Raw genomic sequence first — 25,621 nt, 5'->3', positions numbered from 1 at the left:
CTCTCCATCTCACTCACATGTATAGCTATATATATAAAAAAAATCTCTTTTTTTCACAAACAGTTGAGAAAACTAAAAGATTATTGTTAATATCTTTAATTGGCATGTATTGTATTTTAGGCTTTCGCAATGAAACATTGCGTTCTCTTTTTGATGGCTATGGATAGAATGAAGAGATGATGATTAAGAAGAAGAAGAAAAAAACGCAACATTTGCCAAGATTTCTTTCGTTTTCCTCATCTTCATGTGCTTCTTATCCATTCTGTTCTGTTCTGTTCAGAAATACTTAACAGAAATAGGAAAGTAGCAATTGTTGTTGTTGAATAGTATTTAATATGATTATGGAGGCGCAATGAAAGACTCAACAATAGGGCAGACAGTAAGTAACTTTATGCATCAACAATACATTCCTTTTTGTTAATGACATCAATTTATAAGATGAAAATGCAATAGTCTTACATGAGATTAAAAATTCATATGGCCGAGCGGCATATGGTGATGGGTGAGGTTGTATGTATCAAGAGGCATAGAGTGGTATATGGTGGATATTGCAATATATTGTTGGAATGGGATTGCTGTAATGGTCTAGCAACATTGTATTATTTGGGGTGCAGCAGTTAGGAGGGATACAGAAGATGTAAAGTTCATATATGGCAATTTGCTGTTTAGACGGATAACCCCCTGCAGTTCAGTGATAGAAGCATGTGACAGGAAATTGTATGAGGAAGATTCAAGTCCCTCTGGGGATCCGTATATTCTGAATTGTACATTTTTTGTTAAATCAACAGATAAGTTGACTTGGAAGTGGATTTATCTAAAATTCAGGATGCTTTCTTGTGAGTTTGACTGAATTCTAGTCTATTCGGCGTGGATCTGCAACTAAGACATTCCATCGTCGCCTCCAGACCACAGTTTGGCAAACAATTCCTTTAGTAACTCAAGAGTTCAACTAGACTATACTGTGCATACTCAGGATTGCTTCCAATATTACTCTAACAGGCAAATTTGTTAAAACTTGGTGACACGGCCAGCAACAGGGTCAGATTGAAAGTATTTTGGTGTACCCTAAGTTCCACATAGAAACATGGTTGCAGTAAGTAAGTCTAATAAACAAAGAGAATGCTTTCGTGGTACAAAAATGCGATTGCGGTACTTAAAACCGAAATCATTGCCTGTTAGGGTCATAAACACAATTAAATGTTCCTGTTACTGCATATTAAGGAATATACCAATTATAAGCACACATAATCAATATCCAAGACAAAGACCCTCTAAAGATACTCAAAATAATGTCCACAAGCTCCATAAATCCAACATATAATCCCAATCCTACCATAAAATCCATCATTAACCCTCCCCATCACATCTACCGCTCGGCAGTAAATTCCTTTTGCACTACAGATAAAAAAAAAGTACGATATAATAAGAAGTTAATTCACTTACCATTTTCAATGTTGAAGGACTTGGCATTAACGCGTACAACAAAACTACCAAGTGGAACATTCTCAGTTATGTTGGCATAATAGACACTTTCTAGGAATCTCGGTGGATTATTTGTTGATCCCTGAATAATTATCTTTACATTTACTTTCGTCTCTTTTGGCGTTGGTATGCCATGATCACTGGCACTAATAACTAAATTATATTTTCCACTGATTAAATTACTGACACTATTTTGGTTATTCGATGTCTTTGAGTGCGACTCAATTTTCCTAATTAGTGGCTTTGCGAGTTCAATAAAACCATTCTCGGTATCAATATTAAATCGTCCGTCCTCATTGCCACTAATAATATTATACGTTATTAATCCATTGTCTCCATTATCCTTATCAACGGCAATAACATGCGTAACTAATTGACCGACTGTTGCTGAATCACTTAAGTAGACAACCGTATCTTTAGTCGTTGGCTGTATAAATGCTGGTACATGATCATTGATGTCTATGATCATAATTCTTGCCGTTACTGATGTTGTTAGTCGTACTGATGCATTTGATGATTGGTCGGTGGCAGCAACAATGAGAATATATTCTGACAATGACTCATAATCAAGTGATGTTAAGAGTGTCAATCCACCAGTTAATGGATCAACAGCAAATGTATCATGTTCATCCGATGGCACTTGCTTAACAAGCTTATATTGTATTTCACTATTACTACCCGTATCAGCATCTGTTGCTGTAAAATTATAAATTAATGTACCAATTGCCGCATCCTCCGGTATCTCTATGGTAATTGGATCACGTTCCCAAATTGGTGCATTATCATTACAATCAGCAATCTCAACTTTAACTGTAACAGCTGAACTTTGTGGATTATTTGATGCACTTATGTCTAATGCACGTATTTCCAATCGAAATTCACTCTGCTTCTCGCGATCCAATTTTCTTGCAACAACAAGCGATCCCGTATTTCTATCCATATCAAATGCACCCGCAATAGCGTCATTTGTGAGCGGTGTTAGAGAATATGTAACATGTACACCACCAGCACTTGTAATCAGGTTATCGCTATCGGAATGCTCTGATACACCAACTGAACCTACAACATATCCCACTGGCACGTCTTCTCGCACCTGTTAAAGAAACAAAAGATAGAAAAAAAAGTTAATAAATTTTTGTTGTTGTTCTACACACACGCAGGCATTCTTCTTTCGTTCTCTTCAGTTCCCTCATTCACACAAATGACCAATGTCGTCAATTTCATCTCTTTTGGTCACTCAAACTCGAGCGACGAAATGTTTGATGATTTTTTTGTTTTTTATGAAGTCATTTTATAATCTTAATTTAATAATTACGAATAAAAAATGGAGAAAAACGAGAAATGAGAAGAAAAAGAAACGGGAATTCTTTAGGCATAAGAAAGTCAATCGGTTGTAAGAAATGAAATGGAACTAGAAAAGAGATTTGTGAACATAGATGGGACTCATCTATTATTATGATATCAGTAAAAAAATGCTTTATTTATGTCACATTTTCGGTGAGTTGAAGTTTGTCATATTTAAATACTCGTGTCTGTTTTGTTTGTCGGATGAAGATGTTTTATGTGTTGCCAAAAAAAAATGTGAAGAAATGATCGTGATGGAAATATGTTAAAGGTTTTGTTTTGGGCGTGAATTTTGTTGAAATTTGCTTTATTTTGTGAAACTACATTTGAAGTTTTGCAATTGTTTTTTGGAGCTCAATGTAGACCCCAACAGGCCCTAACAGGCGAAGAGTATATTTTCATATTGAAGAAAGACCACTACGGTACCTAAAAGCGGTCTTTTTGCCTGTTAGGGAGAAATATAACCAAATTCTCTGTTTTGAACAATTTTAAATGTCTTTTCCCTCTATTATCATCCATGAAGATCTGTATTTAGATCAGAAGCCATTAACTTATCACTTTTAGATTCAAAGAAAGTAAAAATATAAGCATTAGCTGCTTAGACCTTAATACTGATCAATTTCTACATTTATTATGCGTCACAATGAGCAAACGAGAGCTTGACAAGTTATGATTCGCTAATCTCAGCTCTTGCATAGCCTAGAGCAGTAGTCGGACAACCTGTGTACCGCGACACACTAATTAGAGATGCTCATGGACGACGTCACTTACTCAAAGAGCGCACAACATAGAAAAGACAAAAATCTCTAAAAAAAATTCGAAACTCTAGCTTGAGATCGAATTTTATCAAAATTGCTCACAGGCTATAGTAAATTCCGACTGGTTTTTGATTTTATTGCAGTTTTAACTGAACTTTACTTTACTTTCTTTTGAAACTTCACTTTCCATATTAATAGTTTTTTTGTAAAGTAACCATCATCTGATGTTAACTTATTATTGGTGTATTTTAAATATACATAGCAAAGCATGGGTTTGAATCCCAATTATTATAAACGGTTTTTGATTTTATTGTCTTGTAATCTTTTTTATATTAGCAAATTTATCATTTTTTGAATAAAATAGTGTAATATAATAAATTTTTTAAACAATTAAATTCTTAAAACATCAAAAGAGTTTAATTATTTTATCAAATTTTGACTTTAACCACTCAATTATAAAATCTTCAAATTATTTTAATTCCATCTGTCATAGCCAGATAACAGCCTTTTCTATTTATATCATCAAAAGACCATTTAAATATAGAAGATATTAAATTAATTTAAAATTTTTCTTATTCAAATTGAATCTCAGCTTTTATTATTTGCTATGAAATCTCCTTCCTCAATCTTAAATCCCAATGAAACCCTTTTTTGCGCTTTTCATTTTTCTTTCTATTCTAATCTCATAATCCTGATTTTCATGCTTCCTCACAAAAAATAGGAGGAACAGCAGCAACGATATAAGAAGAAATAAATGAGTACCGTAGGACTGAATTGATGCAGGACAGAAAAGCATTTTTTGTTGCTGTTGCTTAATTTTCTGTCTGAGGAATGAAGCCAAGATTTAGGGGGGATGGGTAGATGAAGGGAGTAGCTTGACTTGACCTTGCAAAATTCAAGTCGGCCTCAAGCTCTGTCCCCAATTTTTAAACAAAGTTCTTAATTTATTTTGGCTTTTTCGAGACAAAAATCCCTAAAATTCCTGTAACAATATTCTGTCAGCGTAGACTGCAGGCCTCGTTATTAGCTAGACATTATGTCAAATCGTCCACTAGAGATTCGGGTTAAGTGTCGTAAATAAGACCAATGAACTGCAAACACAGACTGTCGCAGGATATTCACTTGACAATTTTATCAAACATTGTGTTCTTCAGATCCTTCAACACACAGATTGTGGATCACCATTCTATGAAGCTCATGGAAAGTGAGTTCATGGGAGCCGCTTCAGTTTAGCGTCCATAAGGCTGCCATTAATACGCAGCTTCTATTTGATGTTGATAAAAGATGTTTAGCCACGGAGCCTTAAAAGCTGTACCCGTTTACATCTTTGTCTCACTGGTATGGATTGACAGACAAACAGACGAACTAAATCCATCATCAACTCACTCCCTTCCAAAGATATGCACATCAATATCTTCATCATAATAAAAATTGAGAAATTTTTTATTTAATGAATTCTTAAGAAAAGAAATTATGACACTTTTTTCGTATGAAAAAAATAAAAAAAAATATCAGCGCTAATTTGCCACCCAGGAAAGAAATGATTCAAAAAAAAACCGCATGTTCATATCGACATACACACACAAATACCCACACAAAAGGAGAGTGGCAAGAGAAAAGAAAGAAAGCAAATTAAGAAGGAAAAGAAAAGAAAAAAAAAGATTCAAAAGGTGCGAAAAAGGAATAAATCTTGTGGCTGGGCAAAAAGGAACAAAAACAAACTAACTTATTCGTCTCATTCCTTTATCGCTATTTGTGTTTCCTTAAGCAACAACACATTTTCAACAAAAGGCACAAGATCGAGAATATAAAAATTTTAATTCCAGATAGATAAAATGGTTGAGGCACAACAAAAAAACTGATCATTTTTGAAATATTTCAAGATTATCAACACTCATCATGCATTTGCAATGAATTAGTTTATTTTTTCGCTGCAAAGCGCATTGTTGGCAATGAAAATAAAAAAAAAATGCTTTTTATAAATGTATATAAAAATATATCTGAAGAAATTGGAAGAGGTGATTGAATGGGGATGGGATGGCTTTGTGCGCATTTAAGCGGTTAAGCATATGAAAACTTGATTAAACTGTCTATTAGCTTAGATCTAGGCGATATTTCGAGAAGGGGAGTCAAGGGAGGGTTGCATGCCATCCATGAATGAATCATGTCCACTTGATGTCGTCCTCATCAACTTCTAACCAGAATAAATCTAAATTCGACGTGAATCTGGAACAAATGCGGCACCAGGCTGTCCAATAGCCTGATTTTGAAGCTTCTTTTGAGCTGTGTGCCATCGGAAAATGGCTCCATGTGCTCATGGTTCCAAAAGTTCAATTCATTAAATCTAGCATCTTAAATCTGTTAACAAACTCTCAAGTATCAAGATTAAAGCGAAAGTCGTAGTCGGGTAGTTTCAATCATAATGAAATCCTTGCTTTGCCAAGTGGATCCCTCAGCCTTAATACGACCAAATCCTCACCACATTCTAGAAAACCTTGCTACCAAAAAAACAGAAAAGAAATAAAAACAACAGTGCAGTAATATGTACGAAAGAAGAAACCTCACAAATGAAATACGCGAATAAAATACACATTGAATTGCGGATAGAATGATGGAAATAAAGAAGGAGAAAAAGAACATGATGAAAGGTATGAAAAAGGCAGCGAAAGAATCTCGAAATTCAGTTTTGTGTTTTTTTTTCTTTCTTTTCTTATATGTTGTTATATGTGCACACAAATGCCCTCGTCGTTTTATGTATGAACAACGTAAAAAAAAAGAGTTCTTTTTGCTTCATTTTAATTCCCATTTATATTTTATTTCCCCATTTTTTGAGTGCTGGGTTTTTGATGGTGGGGAGTTGGGTGATGTTGGCAATTTGTTTGGCTGTCTATCTAGCTTGTATACAGCTTGTATGTCTGAATTCTGTTGATATGGCTTGTTTGTCTCTACTTGACTAGTTGCTGGTTTAGTCTTGGACATAGTAATCATATGAAGGCAAGATTAGTAGAACGTAGAGCTGTGCATTCAACTTGGATTACGACGTCATTAGAAATCCTTATAGAATCCGTAAAAGCATTGGAATCTGCTACTTTAACGGATCAAGTGCGAAGTGGATCAAGTGGATCAAGTTCTAAGGACGACTAGAGCAACTAGGACAACTAGACGTCGTCTGGATGCAGTTGAATCACCCTTAAACGCCCCATGTTTCGAAAAGTACAGCTGACATGATGCCAGAGACAAGCAAGTCTGTTACTTGATTTTCGATCGATTAACCGATTAGTGCTATTCGGATACAGTCTATTTCTAAGGATGACTAAGCTTGACAGAACCAGTTTGAGCTTCCAACTAAGAACGACCATGAATCATAGTTGATCTATCCAACCAGCAAAGTGAATAAGCAAGAGCAACAAAAAATGCGCTTCTTGTCCAACTGTTACTCAACTTTCTTACTTGATTTTTTTACCTTTTCGCAAAAAGAACGAGATATTTGTGCATTCTTTATTCTTATTTTTTTTTTGGTGATTTTATTTTAATATTCGCTGACTTTTTCGTCGCACAAGAGGTTACCGAAAATATCTTGGCCTGAGCCTCGCGACGATGCAAACATGTTGTTGAAGTCGGTCTGAACTGTTTGAGGATTTATAAAAATGAACGAAACGAGAACAATACTCTTTGCCACTGGCTGTAATTTCTCTTCGAATAAGAAATAAAAAAAATTTTTTTGACAGTCATTCCTTCATAAATGAATTTATGATGTCATAACCTACAGGTCGCTTTATTTAAGCAACAAATAACACGATTAATCACGATTCATGCGAGAATCACTTCTTTCAAGAAAAAAAAAAAATTAATTGCTTTCTAATTGAAAATCTTTTTTTTTCGATTTATTTTTCTCGGCTGTGCCAAAAAGACAACAACAACAAGAAGAAATGTGACGAATTTTTGTTTTTCGGGGCTATTAGGAGGCAATTTCAATTTGGTGTGTACAGTTATGAAAAGGAAATAATTGGAATTTCACGAGATTAGTTGCAGCCTTTTGTGATAGAAATTGAGAATTAATTTAAAATTTTTGAGGTGCTGTTTAATTTGTGGAATTAGAAGTCTGGGATTGGATGGAATAATTGGGGGAAATTTTTGGTGCTGATTTGTAGTTCTGGAGTTTGGTTAAAAACGGCAAACCTGTTAAAAATCATGTTTTCTGCAGTCATGAAGTTTATTGACTCATAATCTTCGACATTTTAGAAATTTCAGACTAAAATGTGGACATAGAGCGGTTCAATGCAGAACATACTTGTCAAATATCAGCATTTAAGTCGTTTTTGGATTCAGTCAAGGTTTGAACTACTTACATCAGAAGGGGATCGTTTGGAAAAAGAGATTAGAACTGCTGTAGAAGGGATTGACTGAAAATTTGGCTACAACCTGACTTGGGTTTGACCTGAGAGCGGATTTCATCAAATCTAGCATGTAGCCAGATTCATGGTGACCTGGGGTAAGATTTTTGACAATTTTTAAGCAGTTTGCATTCCGGGAATATGAGTAAAGTATCAATACTTGACTTTATGACTATATGAAGCATGATTCCCATAAGAAACAGCTTCAAGTCAGTCAGAATGTAGAAAAAATCCTCAAAAATTCTAATTGACTTTCATTTAAAGCTTGAAATAGCCCAAATATGGAGCATAAGTCGGTTAATTGCTCCAAAATCCGACAACTAGTAAGCTAAACTCTGCTTTTGAAAATAATCCAAATCCGACATTTGGCTAGCTTGACTTTGATAATGACTACAAACCGAATCCGGCACAAAATCAGGTTCACGTCGACCTGGGTCACGTCTGATTCACAGATCAAAATTTGAGTTAATATCAAGCCCTGCATCTCAACCTCATCCTCAACCTCAACACCAACCTATCCATTCTCTATTGATCGCGACAATTTAAAAAAAACCTCAAACAAAACTCGAATCTCAGCTCTCACAAAAAAAAACAACACACATTACACATGATGTTAAAGAAGGAAGGAATAAAAAAAACAGGTAAAAAATCGCGCATTCCTCAAATTATAATTTCAAGAATTTTTCAATTAAACATTATTGACAAAAATTTCTTGCCATGTGGAGAGAAATAAATGAGGAAAAAAAAGGGCAGCCAGTGAACGTCTTGAGAAATTTTATTTTTTTCGAGTAGAAATTGGAGAAATTTTTGTAAACTTGTAGGATAAGAAAAAAAAACGAGGCACAGAATGTTATCGAAAGAATTTGAATTGTGGATAGGGGGATTGTTCATCAGTGATGTAAATTAGCTGTTTTGAGGGATTTAAGTGATATAGCCTAAGCAGGGAGAGGCAGGATTAAGCATTTTGTGTTGGGAAGCAGTTGCTAGCAGTCGAGTTCACTTCAGACGTCATGCAAGGGAGATCATGGATCAAAATTGATCTATACAGTCAGTCAAATGAGTAAATAAATTCAGGAAAGAGTTCTAACATAATTAGAGGGGTACAGAGAGGTATTCAGGGATCTACAAGATCTAAACTGATCTTTAAGAGTCAAAAATCCATCTAAATGGCTATGCGATGTCTAAAAATCTCAAAAGTCACTAAATCACATTCACACCACACATCATTCACAAACAATCCCAATAAAATTATAAAATAATGTCTACTTACTCTAAACACTAAGCTCGAACTGGTAAATGTTGGCCGTTGGTCATTTAAATCAAGTACTTCAATTCTAAGCACTCGAGTTGTTTGTTTTGGTGGTTTACCGCCATCGGTTGCCGCCACAGCCAAACGATAAATGGTATGCTCTTCGTGATCTAATGATACACGAGTACGAATTAGACCGGTGACTGGATCAATGGAAAACATTCCATAACCATAGCCATCCGAGTCACGGCCTTTTAAAATTGAATAGGTTATTGTTGCATTATGTCCATTATCACGATCAATGGCGCGAACTCGAACAACTTCTGTTCCAGCTGGTTGCTCTTCTCGTACACTAACAACATCTTCTTGTGGATCGACTATTTCTGGACTGTTATCGTTAACATCACTTACAATCACATGAACTGATACACGGGCACTACGATAAGGTGTTCCTTGATCTCGTGCTTCCGCAACAAGATCGTATGATGCTTTCAATTCTCTATCAAGTGGCTCACGAGTTACAATTTCACCTATGAATTAAATATAAAAAAATGAGAAAAAAATGGAAGGAGAAATAAAATTTTTCATCGTCAGCAAATCATGACTTTATTCACTAAATTAAGAGAATGAAGGAATGAAGTACAATTTTTGATAATAATCGAATAAGAACGTACAGCAGTAAGCAGAAAACAGCAGCTTTAGCATAAAGTGTGGTTCGGATAATGTTTTACTTGCCGTGATTTTTTTGAGAATTTTTAAAGTGATATTTTGAGAATTTTTGCTAAATATCCATCAATTTTCATGAATTATGAACCCTCAAGTTGGACATAACAGTGTCCAAGTTAGTGTCTGACACTTGACCGCCCTTAATCCAAATTGAAGGACCCTAGGGCCTTTGAGTGAACTTCTAACAATTACAATGCAAACCTACAAACCCTTCATCACCCCCAATCCCATTCCTGCCCATTCCATTCCGACCCACACCCACCGATCCCAACAAATGACTTTTAACCATCCTCTTCTTCTTCCGCTCAATTTTTTTTCTGTTGTTTTTTGTGTTTCACCAATGGCCGAGATGGGTTTTTATTTTTCGGTTACAAAGCAAGACGTAAAGTAATATGTATAATCTTAGCGCACACAGTTCAGCACTCAAAATGGTAGGGTAGATATTACTTTATAAAGCCAACATTAAATGAACATGCACAAACATTATGCAAAGCATATTGAATTAATAGTCATTTTATGTATGGAGAGAATAATGGAGGCTTTTTTGCGAGAATACTGAGGAATATATGCAAGATGCGAGAATTTTTGCTGCATGCCAGATTTTGGGCAGGGGTGGAGGTAGGGTTGGCAGAGGGGAATGTGGACTTATGGATGGGAAATTTAAGTTTTTTCCAAATTAGTCTTCAAAAATTGAGCAATTTAAGAATTTGAGCTTGAAGTAGCTACCACGACCCTCATGTCCCCCCCTCATCCAGTCCACATACATCAACATCCACCATGTGACTGCTTATTATTGAATTTAAAGGAATAAAATCGAATTAAGTTTCATTTTATACTTGTTCAATAATATTTAGGTATTTTAAATTGTGTAAAATTTTATAAGTGTTTGCGAATGGACGAGGAAGAGAGAAACAGCCAACAACAACAAAAAGTTGATGAAATGAAACTTGTTAGTAAACTTTAAGAAATTTGTAATCGCCATTGGACTTGACTGATACTTTTTATTTCTCTTTTATTCACATTTTACATTGTTGCGCGTTCCTGTGTGTTTCAGCAGCAACAATCTATAAAGAAGGAAATATATAAAGCCGTCGCAATTGGATTACTGATATGGTTTGTGCTCACAAAAAAAACATTTCATTTCATTTTCGCATTATTATTGCTCTTGCTCCTTCCTAATAACATAATATATTTATTTATTTATTTTATGGCTGAAACAGTGGAGAAATGAGAAAAAAATTCATATAAAAATTGTTGTGTAAAATGCAGAAAAAATGTTGAATGTGACTCACACCTTGGGGTACGTTTGGAGGTTATGTGACGCTTAATATCAGCCTCTACCCTCCCCCTACTTGACAAGATTACAATTTTGTAAATTAATTCATATTTCGGCTCATGATTTTAAGTTACAGTTAGGAAAAGGAGACTGAAAAGCCATTCTGACTGTTACAGAACTCCCAAACATCCCCATACAACTTATACTTTGCGGAACCTTACGTTTATGAATGTTTGCATATGAACAATGTTGAATAAAAGCAAAAATTAACTTTATTCCAACTTTATTCTTAATGAAATAAATGATAAAGGTTAAAGTTGTAAGATATTTGGGATGGTTTGAGGTTTGGACGCATTTGTAGCTCTAGCATGCAAGGAGGATGCTCTCGAGAGCTTGTTAGCTTATGATATTTTAGATGAGCAAGTATGTGAGCGTTTCTGACAGCTTAATCTACTCTTTAGATCATGCTTTTTTCGTACTAGATGTTTACTAAGCTGGATGTTAACCCTTGGAGTTACTCAAAGGAGGAAAGAGAGTCCTCATGGAATCGATGTGGATGAAACGGACTTCAAACTCTATGTCAAATGGACCATTTAGTCACATGAGGTCTGTAGATGATGCAAATAAATTAATTTTGCCACTTTTCTCCATTTTGAACCATGAGCTCTATGAAGTAGGCCAGTGATGGGCAACCTGTATTTCGTGACTCATCAATGGGCTGCGTCATACTATTGTGCTACCAAAAATGCTTAGAAATGTCATGAACTGTAAGCCGTATGCGATTTCGGTCGATGTTTATTACAAAATTGTGTCACAAAAATTAAAGGTTGCCCATCACTGAAGTAGGTAAAGGAAATCCCAGCAAAAGTCTCATAATTTGCTGAGAAGAGTATTAAGTCTCTTAAGAATGTGAGAACAAAGTAACATTTTGTATGACTTTGTACCACAAATTAGCTACAATACTGTAAAAATTGTATGCATTCCCGAGTTCGAATCTCATTGTTCATGCATCCATTTGAATATGGAAAAATTTCGTTCACCTTGTTTTATTTTACTTCAGCTTAAAAATTCCCTTAATCCATAAACCCTAAATCATTTATTTTTTTCAAAAATATTTCACAGTGACTTAGTCATCACTCCCCAGACAAATTGCGTAAACACCACAAATTCCAGCATAAGAGCACTTAAGAAATTCTACATTCAAGATTATTACTATAAAAATAAGCAGAAAGGCAAAACAAGAAAAAAATGATTATATTTTATAAAGAATGAAATGAAATTAATTAATTAATGCAGAAATCAGATAGAACTCATTGCCTTCTTATTTCATCTCATAAAATATTCTAAATGCACTTCTGCCGTAAAATTGCCGCAACAAAATAATATAAAAAATATATCCGAGGCAGTGAGAGTCAAATAGAAGCCGCAAATATGTGGTTGTATGGATGAGAATCATCAATTGCCATTACTTGAATATCTTTCAGTCTAATTTGTTTACAATTCATTAGCTTTAACCAGTTGAAGCCTATCTATTTTCTCAACGTCAATTTATGCTTCGCAGAAGAAAAAGATAACTTTTTTTTTCTTCCCTTTCGACGATTTTTTTGAGTTCTTCTTCATCCGTCTGATCGCTTGCTTTATATTCTTTCCTTATTGCCTTAAAGACTGGTGAGTGAGATGAGCCAGATGGATGCAAGTTGGAAATTGTGATAAGTTGGGGGTGTTCAGAGAAGCACTTAAAAGGCAGATGACGTGAAAATTTGTTCCCAGTTAAGCGTGATTATAGAATGTGCTGGACTTTGCGGAATCTAACTCAGAGTAAGAGTTACATCACATCAGACAGGAGACGCTATTTTACCGACATTCGTGTGTCTTTCGAGCTTGAAAAATAAATTTCAAACTGAAGTAAAAAAGGATAGAAAAAGACAACTTAATAAAGCAATAACCGATGTTACTAACATGAGATTCGAACTCAGGAATGAACACAATTTTCAGATTGTTTTATTTAACTTATTTAATTATATTTTGCAAAATGTCAAAGTAGCTCTTTTGGGAAGCTAATCTCTAATAGGCAAAGAGATCGCTTTCAGATACCGTAATGGTCTTTTTGTAGCATGAGAGCATATATCTGCTAGATGATATTGTAAAGCGAAATAAATTGATCTGCTCTGAATCGATGAGTTGGATAAGTTATTAAAGAGACCTGTTGATGCTTCATTAATTAAGGTTTTCAAACCTGAGTTTTTAGATAGCTAAAAGAGGTCGTGGGCGACCATAGAACTCTTGGAAATAAGCTGTTGATAGAGATAGTCCCGAGTAGACAAAAATCGGATATAACTAGTTAATGGCAGGTTTATGTCCAGTTGACGTCTAGTTCTAAAGTATTTTTGTCTACTCTTGGGAGTCTTGTCGTTGGCGTTGGAAATTGACAAGGGGATACCAGCGACAGAGCCAACTACAGGCGACACCTAAGGGATGCCATGGATTACAACTGATCTGTTTGATCAGTGAAGTTCTAAGCGGATTATCTAGTTAATCCTGATAATCTGGTTCAGTGATGGACAACCTTTCAATTTTCACGGCAAATCTAAATTTTTTTGATGCCACAATAGTGTGTCGCGGCACAAAATGAATCCATCACTGATCTACCTAGTCACCATCAGTCACCAAGACAATCTACATCCCCAACTGCACCATTTTCTCTCCATCACAAAAAAAATATATTTTAAAATGTATATTCTTTCAATATTAATTTTTTAAGTCAACATACGGTAGGTAATCGACTATAATTGTTGGAATCTAAAAAGCATCTCGAATAGTGCAATTGCCTTTTCATCTTCAATTTCTTTTCATTTCTTGTTGCTTTAACAAAACCAAATAGCCATTAAGCTCACTAATTCTTTTCTCGTTCATTTCTCTTTTCCTCATTCCACCATCATCTCTCACACACAAGATGCATAGAATATTATCCCGAAATTACAATAAAGAAAAACAAGAATAAGAATTTTTTTTTTCTGAGTGGCAAATGAAAGAGTCTGGTTGCTGCTGTACTTTTCGGTGTCCGTCCTTTGATCATTATTTAATAAAAAATATATATTTTTTCGTGGTATAAAGCAAAAAAAAAAGAGTCAGTTGAGTTTATTTGCTTCCAGAATTTTTTTCCCTCGAAACTTTGTGTAAATACACTTCTCGTCAAACATTAGATTCCTTTAACTCTTCTTCTTGCCTTTCTTTCTCTTATATTTCATAAAAGAACAAACAAATCTTTATGGATTTATTCCATAACACATTGTAGTTAAAAATGTATTCAATCGCAGAGTTGGAATTGGATGGTGATTAGAGGTGTGAATGGAATTTTTACACGTTTTTGGCTACTGATTGTGTTTGAAAAAGGATGTGAAAGGATGTGTTTGGTGTGATCAAAAGGATGTTTTATGGCTGTTGAAGGAAGTTTTTAGTTTGGATGTTGTAGTAGCGAGGTGTTAGGGCTGTAAAATTTCAATTTATTGAGGGTTCTAGACACGAACAGCACAACGTGTTTGCTAGAGCATTACTATGCCGCCGTCCTAACGGAAAGATGCAAAATGACCCTGTTGGTACTGTGACAGCTGATTTAGTGGACATTGTTCCTTTCTGGATCTCTAGTTGATCACTTGTAGATAGTTCATTTGAATTCATAACAGATTTAGCATCAAATGGTATTAGAATAATTACTAATGCTGATGTGTATTGGTCTATGTTAGGAATATTAAGCAAAAAACAACCGAATTTTGCAGTCCAGCTTTTGTGGTCAGTTAATCAGACAGTCGTATTACTACAGTCCTAAATCTTAACATTCTCTACTTTATAGGTTTTATTCCAACCAACCAAAGCCTAATCATTACAAGGAAATACTAACGAAACTCTCTAATTCTCATAAAATTGATGGCTAACAGGTCACCTGAATGGCACAAGCCAGTTAATCAGTTCTAAATCCAACATCAAATCGACAAGATTCTATTAAATCAGGATTCCAAAACCAAATCCAGTACTAAGTCATAATCACGCCGAATCGAAGCCAGATTGGTAGATAGAATGATCAAGTTGTGCTATTTGTATCAGTTTTGACATCTTAGTAAGTATAAGGCGGCCATCTGCTGTATTTTTGCCGGGACGCTGCTGTACTTTTCAACCTTGCTGCTGTGTCCCGTCAAAACCTCAAAATGTCCCGATTTTTTTTCAAAAAGTGTCCCGATATTTTACGAAAATCCTCAGACCACCCTAAGTAAGTAGCAATTCCAAAAAAGAGACAACAAGCATACTCATGGGCATAATCCTTGTATGTTCGGACATACACACTTGTACTTGTTGTACACAGACATTAATCCAAACAATCTCACAACCTTAAACCCCTCAAATCATCAACTCTGTGTCGCCAACACATCTAACATCCAACGACAATCCATTCCCCTCAACTCGTTTTTTTGATGTTAAATATTGAAAAATTGAGTTAATAATTTAATTGAATCGAACCATCGCGCTGACCTCAAAGGTAAACGAATGTAATAATTTCATTCTCACTGTAACAGCACCAATGTTCCAGGCGAGAGAGAAGAAAAAAATGAAATGCGACAGTATATGATAAATTTGAGGTCGAAGAGCTTAGCTTATCTGTTGAGCAGTCGCAATATTTTTGCATAAACTCCTTCACAACTCGATAGAATCACTTCTTATTCCCTCTTTTTTGTGCTGCATTCAGACAACGATGCAGCAGAGAAAAAAAAATGTAATTTAAATGTTTCACGATCTCATTTGCATTATTAAATTTATTTATTGATCGAAAAAAGTCAATTCTTGCTGTAATAAATATTTTCATTTCAGTTCCATCGCGGAAATTTTTGAAATTATTTTAGTTTTGCAATTTTTTTTTTATCTTAAGGATTTAATGTTTTTTCTTGTAACTCTTTTTTTTTTGGTGTACAATTTTATGAAGAATGTCTTTTGCGGAACCTTGTAAATCTTTTTTATTTTTATTTCAGGAACGAGATGGAACTTGATATATTGGGAAGGGGAAAAGAGATTCTGTAACTTGCAACAAAGTTATTGGATGGGATTGAGTGGATGATTTGTAACTTCATGATTGATTATATGTAATATCTTTAAGTTCCTTCAAGCAACAAAGAACTAGATATGAGCAACTGTCAATCTCAGATCTAGAAATAAAAGATCAGATAAGATCAAATCTATCTCTGGAGCAATAGAAGTACTGATCTACAATTTACAGTGAAATCCGAACCATTTGCAAGCTCTGTATGTTGCAAAGACATGAGTTACAGTTTAAATGTGCAAGATTCTGCCAAGAAAATCATCCAGATTCTAGTAGATGCCTAGCAAAAGATACAGACTATAAGCCAAAGACCTCAAGACTGCATTCAAAATATGAACTAAGCAAATTGAAACTAGAATGATGAAATAGGAATAAAAATTTCGACTTCTGACTCTTCTTAGCCGACAAACTGACAATTCGTCATATGTGGATTACTAAAGACGACTCATCTGATTAAATTTGGTTACAAACTATACTTTTGAACAGTCAAAATTGGATAATTGTTCAAAAGCTTGGTCCCAGTCCGGAGTGACCCTGATTTTGTGTACGATTCGGTTTAAATCCGGCACTTGGGAGAGTAATGCCGGCTTGATCCCGAATTTTTGAAAACTCTAACTTGTGCAGTTTAGATAAATTAACAACACCATTTATCCAGTGAAGTTACATAACATTGGCACTAACCAATAAGAATATTTTCAATTTACATTCAAAAATTCATCAAACTCAATAAATTATCTCAATTTGTATTCATTTGTGGGAACTTTTTGGAGATACAAGATGTAATTTGAAGCTTATTTTGATGGATCAATTTGAAGTACATCAACTGCATTTATTGTGTTTGTCAATATTTTGAAGGATTTTTTTTTGCAGATTTTTTGGATTTATTGATTTTTTGGATACCGTTGGATAGTAAGTGCTAGATTGTCATTGATTTTAAGCATTTGAATATCTATGCAGTTCCTTTGTATCATTCGGGGTATCAACTTGAGTGTCACTACATGTCTATGCCAAGCATCATCAGATTTTGAACTGTCAGTGACATAATTAAGAGCTTGTACTGATTTATTAGTATATATACTGTCTAAACTAGTCATTATCTTAAATTGATGTACAATATCGACATTAAACCTTTTGAAATATTAACCTGAACTATAAATTGGGAATAGGAGTCTATACGAGGTTCATGCTAGTCTTGATGGACCCAACTGTAAGCTTCAAATGAAGCCCAATGTCACCCATGAAAGTGGTAATTCAAAAATAAACCAATAAATTCCAAATGAAGGTCCACCAGTCAGAAACCAATCCATTATCCCAAAATGTAGTACTGTCTAGTGAACATCAAACTAAAATTGTCATTAAAAGCCTTAAAACAAATCTTGTAATCCCCAAAGCAAGAATCTCACTTCAATAAATTCCAGAATAAATTCATTCTAATGGAATAAAAGAAAAGAAACATTTTTATAATTGCCACATTTAGAATATATCATATAACACCAACAGACTTTATCTTCGTGTTCTCAGGCTAGCAATATTTTTGCTTCAATCTCGCGTGCTGTCAATATATTTAATATCCATAATACCAAGAGAGAAAGAGCAAAAAAAAAAATCTGCATCGAATTTCCATTAATCATAAATTCTCTTTCATGACTTTATTATTATTATTATTTAAAGGCATTTTTAAGGTTTAGATTTCATTTGTAAAGGCATTCAAATACTTATACCATTTTTATATTTGTAGATCAAACCTTTCTAAAACCTCAATTTAAATTCGTTTTCTTTTTACTTGACTATTTTCTTTCTTTTGTGTGTGGATCATGGTGGATATACACATAAGCGATATATATCAAGATCGAAGATGCTGTGCGCCACAACTCAATCAACGCAAATTATTTACTCAATGAATCTTTCCATCTCTTTTGATTTATTTTTGAGATTTTTTGGGTATATTTTTGAGGTTGTCTAGGTAATTAAAGGTTTGAGATGGATTTAATAGACTTGAAATGGTTATAATGACTATACCCGAATAGTATAAGACATAAGTCGGCTAATCGATCTAAAATCTGGTCCCAGACTGACATGGCTCTGACATGGGAGCTCTGGTGACGAGTTTAAATCAAATTAGGCTCCAAACCAGGCTCATGTCGGCTTTAAGCTGGATTTTCGATCGATTAACCAATTTGTGCTGTTCAGGCATCTTCGAATATGTTCTTAGTCGACAGAACGTATTGTGATATACTTGAAATATCAAGACAAGTTCCACAAACGTCAAATTTATATCTAGACATGCATCACTCGGGAATATTCGGGACATTGTTGGTCTCGTAGTCAAATTTCGGAATATTCCTTTGAAGTCTCATTCCCAGACTCAATCTCAAGAATTTTCCCAAACCCGAAACTTCATTAAACCCCAATTCAAACCCACTTTATGCCGTTCCAATCGATTAAATTAATCAAAAATTGTTTATACCAAAATTATTAAGTCATTAAAAAATAAAACTTGCTACTCACCAGAAATTGGATTAACTTGAAATGACGTATTGCTGGGTATCAAACTATAACGAATTGCTGCATTAACATCCAAGTCAGCATCTTTTGCTTGAATAACACCAACAACAGCGCCACGACGTAAATTCTCTTCAACAGTAAACTCATATGATGGACGTAAAAATTTCGGCTCATTGTCATTTGCATCCATAACATTAACAATTACACGCGCACTAGCTGTTGCTGATGGTGTACCATTATCACTAACTAAGACCGTTAAATCATATCGATCTCGAGTTTCACGATCGAGTGTTCCACGCAAGTATATCCAACCGCTATTTGGAAATATACCAAATAAATCGAGAACTTCTGAATCACTCATGTTCTTATTTATTTTCTTTTGCTGCTGTTGATTTGCTTGATTGCCATTTGCGGCATTTGCCAAACGGTAGGTAAGTCGTGCGTTATTTCCAGTGTCCAGGTCAACTGCATTAACTTGTAGAATCTAATAATATACAATGGGAATATAGAGAAGACATAAATACATAAGGCCTCAATAAATTTTCATATACATATGTCCGTACATAAAAAAAATGGAATAAAATATCTATTGTATGTTAGAATATCGAAACGAGAGAGAGATACAGAATTGAATTGAGAGTAATAACATCAAATTTCACAAAAAAAGAATTATTTTCATCATCATGAAAAGAAAATTATTTCAATTGATAGTCGACGAATAAATATTATTCCTGTAATTCAACAATAGTAGCTTTTATATAGCGCAGCAATAATAGAAAAAGAAAGCACGACAATGATGCTGTTGATGATGATGATGATGATGATACTATGCCATCCATATTAAGAAGAAGTGAATAGATAATATCAAATAATGATATTTCATAATGAAATTATTAATTACGCTCCATATTTAGGTGGAAATGGGAAGAAATTTATTATTGATATTTGAGATGCAAGTGTGAGGTTGGATGTGGCTAGGGATACCATTTAGCTATGTTATTTTGATGTAATCTTACAATTCTATCAATCAAATAGACGGATGATGACGGATTCGGTTTTAATCCGGATTTTGGATCTATTAATTGACTTTTGCTATTTGGGCTAGTTGTGCCTTCATTAGCGAAGTGTTCAGATTTTAAGTTTAAAAACACTGCAATAGATTACATCCAAATGCCCCATATTCCTACGATTCTTCAAATTTGCATGGTTTATCGGGACAAAGATCCTAAATTTACCATAAATTTGCCATAAATCTTTGCGTTCCTCATGAATAAATGTCAAAGCCCAGAGGTATTGCCATTGATTTAGCAATTGAGGCAGAAATCTCAGATAAAACAGTCATTTGTCATAAATGGTTTAGCAGACAACAAGCATTCCTCTATTCTTGATATTGGATAGAACTCGGGATCTTTTTGCCAAAGTATTTTTCCATTTTAGCATTTAAATTTGAAAATATCATGATTCCGATTGTCTACTGAACTGCTTTACCACTTTTGAGTGTTTCTTGAGTTCGCTAGTCTTAAACAGAGTTTGAGTTCGAGTCTAGTGGACAAGAGTCGAGCTTAAGTGTGTTGACTTCAACTCTGATCTTAAATTGTCAATTCATACTTAATATTTAATAAACATGAGACTAAGATACTACATAAATGTCATTCTGGCACGTCAGACGTAAGTTCTTCAACTTAAGCTATATGATGCAGTTTTACCGATCACAAGACTAAAGCACAACACATTTAGAGGTTCTTAAGCTCAATATAGAACAATTCTCAAGAATCAACTTCCCCGGTGCCACAAAATCCCTCACCATATCCCCTAAACACTCCACAAATTCCACCATCATCATTGTAACTAAAAACGTTTAATTCATAAAATTAAGCTAAATATGGAATTCTCCCATAGAAGCACAACGAATGCTCAAAACAACAACAACAACAAAAAAATATGAAAGTCAATTAGGTAGGTTCATCTTTTTCGTTTCTGCAATCTCTATGTGTACAAAATATAACACATCATTTAGATAATATTTCTCTGAGCAGCATAACATGAATTTTATATACACTCTTCATTTCTCGCGCATTAACAATTTCGTGATGGCTCTTTTTCTTCGAAAAAAAGTATAAAGAAACTACAAAATAGACTGAAATGAAATATAACAGTATATGTAGAAGAGGTAGAGGCAGTATCTATGTTGTGTTAAATTTATATATTTTAGCTTCATGAGCCAGCATGATAGGAACCGTAAAAAAAATAGTTCACTAATGCCTGGTCATGAGAAAATAAAGAAATATTTCAATGACTGCATGATATCCATACACCAAGAATTCTATTTCGATCTATGTTGTGATCGTGTAAATTAATTCTATAGCATGAGATACACACATATAGGACATGACGTTACTTTTTAAAAAATTCTTAAACTGAAGTTAAAGTAGAGTAATTGAATGAAATTTTTCTGCGATGAGCTGGAATTGTTGAAATTTAAAACTCCTTTATTTCGCTGTAAAACAGTATGAGAAATTATTAATGAATTTTTATGGGAGCAAGTTGGGAGGTAATTAGAGATATTTTCAAGGAAGGCGCATTTTGATGAGTCAGATCCGGTTGTAATTGAAGTTTGTTGTAGATTTGAGTCTTTTGAGTCATTTTGGAGGTGTTTAGAATTATTTTGGAATTTTTATAGGCAGTTTAGGTTCTGTTAGATTGACTTTGAGGTCATAAGGTAGTTTGGTAGCTTTAACATGCTATTTAGAGCTCTAAAGTTCAAATTATGGTTCAATTGAACCTCTTAAAGCTCGATTTGGTCAATAAATAACCTACTAAGTCAGTAAGGACACTTTATTTAGTCAAATCCTGCCTTAATTCACAACCAACTCAAATCCTCATCTACATCCCCAAAACTCCCTCAATTTCCCCTTCATACCCCTCCCAAACTGACTTAAATCTCCAACAAATCTCAACTCTTTATCCTTCATATTCAATTCTCCATACTCAAAAGAAGAAGTCATGCATGCATACAACATGCATCACTGTTGCAAAAATGTAAAGAAGAAAAAAAATATTAAAAATAAATTTTTACAAACAACAAAACATCAGAAAGAAAAGAAATATATATGCATGCATTGAAATGTCTATTGTAGATTGATTAATTGATGATGAGGTCAAATGGAATGAAAGAAGAAAATGTGCAACATAAAAATACTTCCAAGTCGTATGAAATTGTGCAATAAATGAAGAATAAGCAAGTAATGTGCATATGAGGTTGAAGTGCTGGGGATTGTGCGGATGTGATGTGAATTTTTGAGATTCTGAGAATGGTTGATTGGTAAGGATGAGTAGAAGGAAGTCGGGAATTGGTCAATTGTTCGTCAAGAACCCGGTTCTTGGTCATACAGCCCAAAGAGCACAAATTCGACTTGAATCCCGCACCATGTTAGAGTCATGTCGGCTTGGTGCTGGATTTTGGATCAATTAACCAACTTATGCTGTTCAGGCAGCTTGCTGTCACAAAATATTAACTCAAAATCAACAATTTCTAGAATTTCACCACAAAATGCGTCATTCCTCACACATACTAGACATTACACCCGTAAGACCCCATCTCGGAGACAACGTAAAGCCTTACATCTGTAAAAATTCGTTTCACAGCAGTGCCATTTTTAACAGATGTAAAAAAAATTAATTAATGTCGTAATTTTAGGGAAGAAAAAAATAAAAAAAAAAATTATCCAAACTGTTTCTTGCCCGAACGCGATGAGATTCCATTAAAGTTCAAACAATTTTTCTGCGCTTTATAACAAATCAATTAATTTCGTCTTCTGGCATTGGCCTTCTTATGCTTCTTCTCTTCCCATGCACTGCTGTATTTTTTTTTTTATTCTTATTCTTCTGCTTATTCTGAATGTAATTTTTATTATTTCGATGAAAATAAATGAGAGATATATTCATATGAACAAAATGTCTATTTGCATCTGATTTTGCATCATGTTTCACCAAATGACTATTTAAAAAGCTATAAAATAAAGAAATATTGACAATTAAAGAATAAATGATCGCTCTTTCAGTTTAATTTAACATGATTGCATATGACTTTAGGCTTTTGTCAATAATCTACTATCCAGTCTTATGGAAATGAGTTGATGATGTTCATTGATTTGTTGTTGATATTGTTGAGGTTTATAGGCGCATGTTGTTGAATAGGAGATTTTGATGATCAGTGGATATTGTGATGGTAATTGAGTGTTTTGAGCCCGAGTGGCACAAGACGGTCAATTTCAATTTTTGGTGTGGAAATGAGGCAAAATCAGTTGATATTGGGATGATACGATGATGTCAGAGTACTATCGTATCTGGCCGTTAGGACGATGGCTTCGCGGTGCCCTGGCTACAATAGTTTGCTGTTCAGGAACAATTTTAACTTAAAAATCCCTAAGCAATAGCATTTTCGGTTAAAATCATGAAATTGAACTCTTTTTCTACAAATTAACCCTTTCAAAAATTACAAGATAATCCCGAACAGCACAAACTGGTTAAAATTCAGAACCATGTCAGAGTCACATCGACCTTGTGATTCATTTTGGATCAATTGACCTATCTTTTCTATTTGGGAATCTCCATAAGGTTCAATACTCCAAATTCTACTTCAAGGCTGCCAAAGCTTGGTCAAAACAGCTACCAAACTGCCAACTCCCATACTCTTCAATTCCCAACAATAGTACATCCAGTGAGTAAGAATATACATCCATTAAACTTTCTTAGCTCAGTTGCACAAGAATAAAAATTGGAATAAAATTTTTCTTGAGATTCCAATCTCATTCCTTAATGAATTTGAATGATGTCATATAATTCATTTCGAATATCCAACTCACCAAGTTACCAAAAAAAAAATCAAGGAGGAGGTAAAAGAATTAAAATTATCTCAAGGATCTTCACAATATTAAGATGGCTATCTTAAAAATTGTAGTAATGCAACAAGTAAATTAATTTAAATGACTGAAATAAATTTTTTTGTTATTTCCAATTCTCTCCTCCGTTTTGTGTGTGAATTAGCACGATCGTTCATTGATCTTTTATGACTATTGGATTGTTTGGGGTTAGTTGTGAATGATGGGAATTGGAAAAAATTTGAATTTTTGGGGATTTTATGTTCTATTCTGATCAGCACTTTATGAAATGTTGTTAATAAGGCAATCAAGATGCGCTGGTCTGAAGCAATTTATAGATCGTCCAAGATTTCAAACCTGCATTTTTTGTTTGAAGGTCTAAAGACTCCTAGTACAAACTAAATGAAAGAATCATCAACAGGGTCATATGGAAGACAATTTGCTGTAGTCTAAATTTCAAATAGGAACATGAGTACGATAAGTTAGCAATAATTGTTATCCCAGTACTGCAAACAATTTGCATATTTTTAATTTGAAGGCCTCCATAGTATTCGGTCAGCATTAAAATGACAAAAAATCCTATCACAAGCTAACATGACTCTAGCCTGAGGCCGGATTTCGTTGGTCTAGTAAGTTATGTCCTGGAACAGATTTTAAGCCATATAGTAACCGTGTGCATTTTAGGGCAATGTTGCATAGTCCACTTCAAGCTAAAGCAAACAGATTTCTCCGAAGTCACCATGCAAGAGTTAAGGCAACCTGGAGCATCGTCTGCTTTTAGGGTTCCTTTGAATTTTCTTGATTGAAGTTCAATTAAACCAAGAGTTAACAATTTGAAGCTTTCTGAGTAAAACTACGATTTAGGACACTCCATTTCAAAACGCTCATGGGATTGCTGTTTGGAAGTCTTGATTCAATATTCAATTCAAAGAATGAAAACTGAACCCTTTTGAACCTTTCTGACTGTTCCAATAATCAAATAGTAAATTTACCAGACATCACATGCTGACGTCCCCCTCCCAAAAAACCTGCAATTCTCTCTCTTTGTTTCGATAACTCTAATTTCTTTTATAATACAAAAATTTTAGCTTAAAAAGTTGTTGTGAGGTAAAGAAAAAAAAAAATATTTTTTTATGAGTATTTAATCGATATCTCATGCAGCTTTTACAAGCTCATTAACTCATAAAAAGCTTCTCTTAAATGCATATTAAGACGATCATTTACCTGTGAATTAATTGGCATTGATTCCAATACTTTGATAGTGTACTCATTACGTTCGAAGACGGGACTATAAAAAATAAAAGAAAAAAATAATAAAATGTAAGTAAGTTGAGAGAATGGAAGGGTCGAGATAGATAAAAAGTACATTTTTTTGCATTTGCTATGATTAACAACTTCTTACCTATTATCATTGACATCTTGCACCTCGACAAAAATTGTAAGATTCGATGACAATGGCGGTTCGCCTTGGTCCGTTGCCGTAACAATTAATGTATGACGTTGTGATGTTTCGTAATCAAGATGCTGCGATAATGTTAAATGTCCCGTACGTGAATCAATATTAAAAAGATTATTTGATGTCAACATCGATGATATTGAATTAGATGTGACGAGATTTGAGTTTGACGAGAGAATGGAGCCACCGTTTGATAAACGATAAGTGACAGTGCCACTTTTACCTGAATCACGATCTGATGCTGAGACAACATATAATGGCATGCCAAGTTCAAAATTTTCTGGTACCGAGATTCTCACAGTATTTGATTCGAATGTTGGAACGGAATCGTTGATATCCTCGATGTCAATATTCACCTGTAAATTGTTTTATAAAATAAATGTTTATAAAGATTGAAAATAATGAGCATGAAATTTATTTAATTTTTCATTCTTTTTGCCTCCCTTCCCGTTCCTTTATGTTCAT

General features: G+C 34.3%; 1 protein-coding gene across 1 annotated transcript in view; it reads right to left on the bottom strand.

Annotated features, from left to right (window-relative positions):
- ds (dachsous cadherin-related 1) overlaps positions 1–25,621 on the bottom strand; it is a 166,193-nt gene that overhangs the window by 48,552 nt on the left and 92,020 nt on the right. The window contains exons 6-10 of the mRNA XM_070650991.1: positions 25,103–25,512; positions 24,925–24,988; positions 18,824–19,304; positions 9,249–9,757; positions 1,444–2,575 (exon numbers count right to left, since the gene is read on the bottom strand). Coding sequence (XP_070507092.1) covers positions 1,444–2,575; positions 9,249–9,757; positions 18,824–19,304; positions 24,925–24,988; positions 25,103–25,512 — 2,596 coding nt within the window. The remainder of the gene's footprint in view (positions 1–1,443; positions 2,576–9,248; positions 9,758–18,823; positions 19,305–24,924; positions 24,989–25,102; positions 25,513–25,621) is intronic.

Source organism: Chironomus tepperi, unplaced genomic scaffold (assembly GCF_022539635.2).
Source record: "Chironomus tepperi strain 1889 unplaced genomic scaffold, CSIRO-AGI_Ctep_v1 contig_451, whole genome shotgun sequence".
Taxonomy (NCBI): domain Eukaryota; kingdom Metazoa; phylum Arthropoda; class Insecta; order Diptera; family Chironomidae; genus Chironomus; species Chironomus tepperi.
This window is presented reverse-complemented; position numbering and strand designations above follow the sequence as displayed.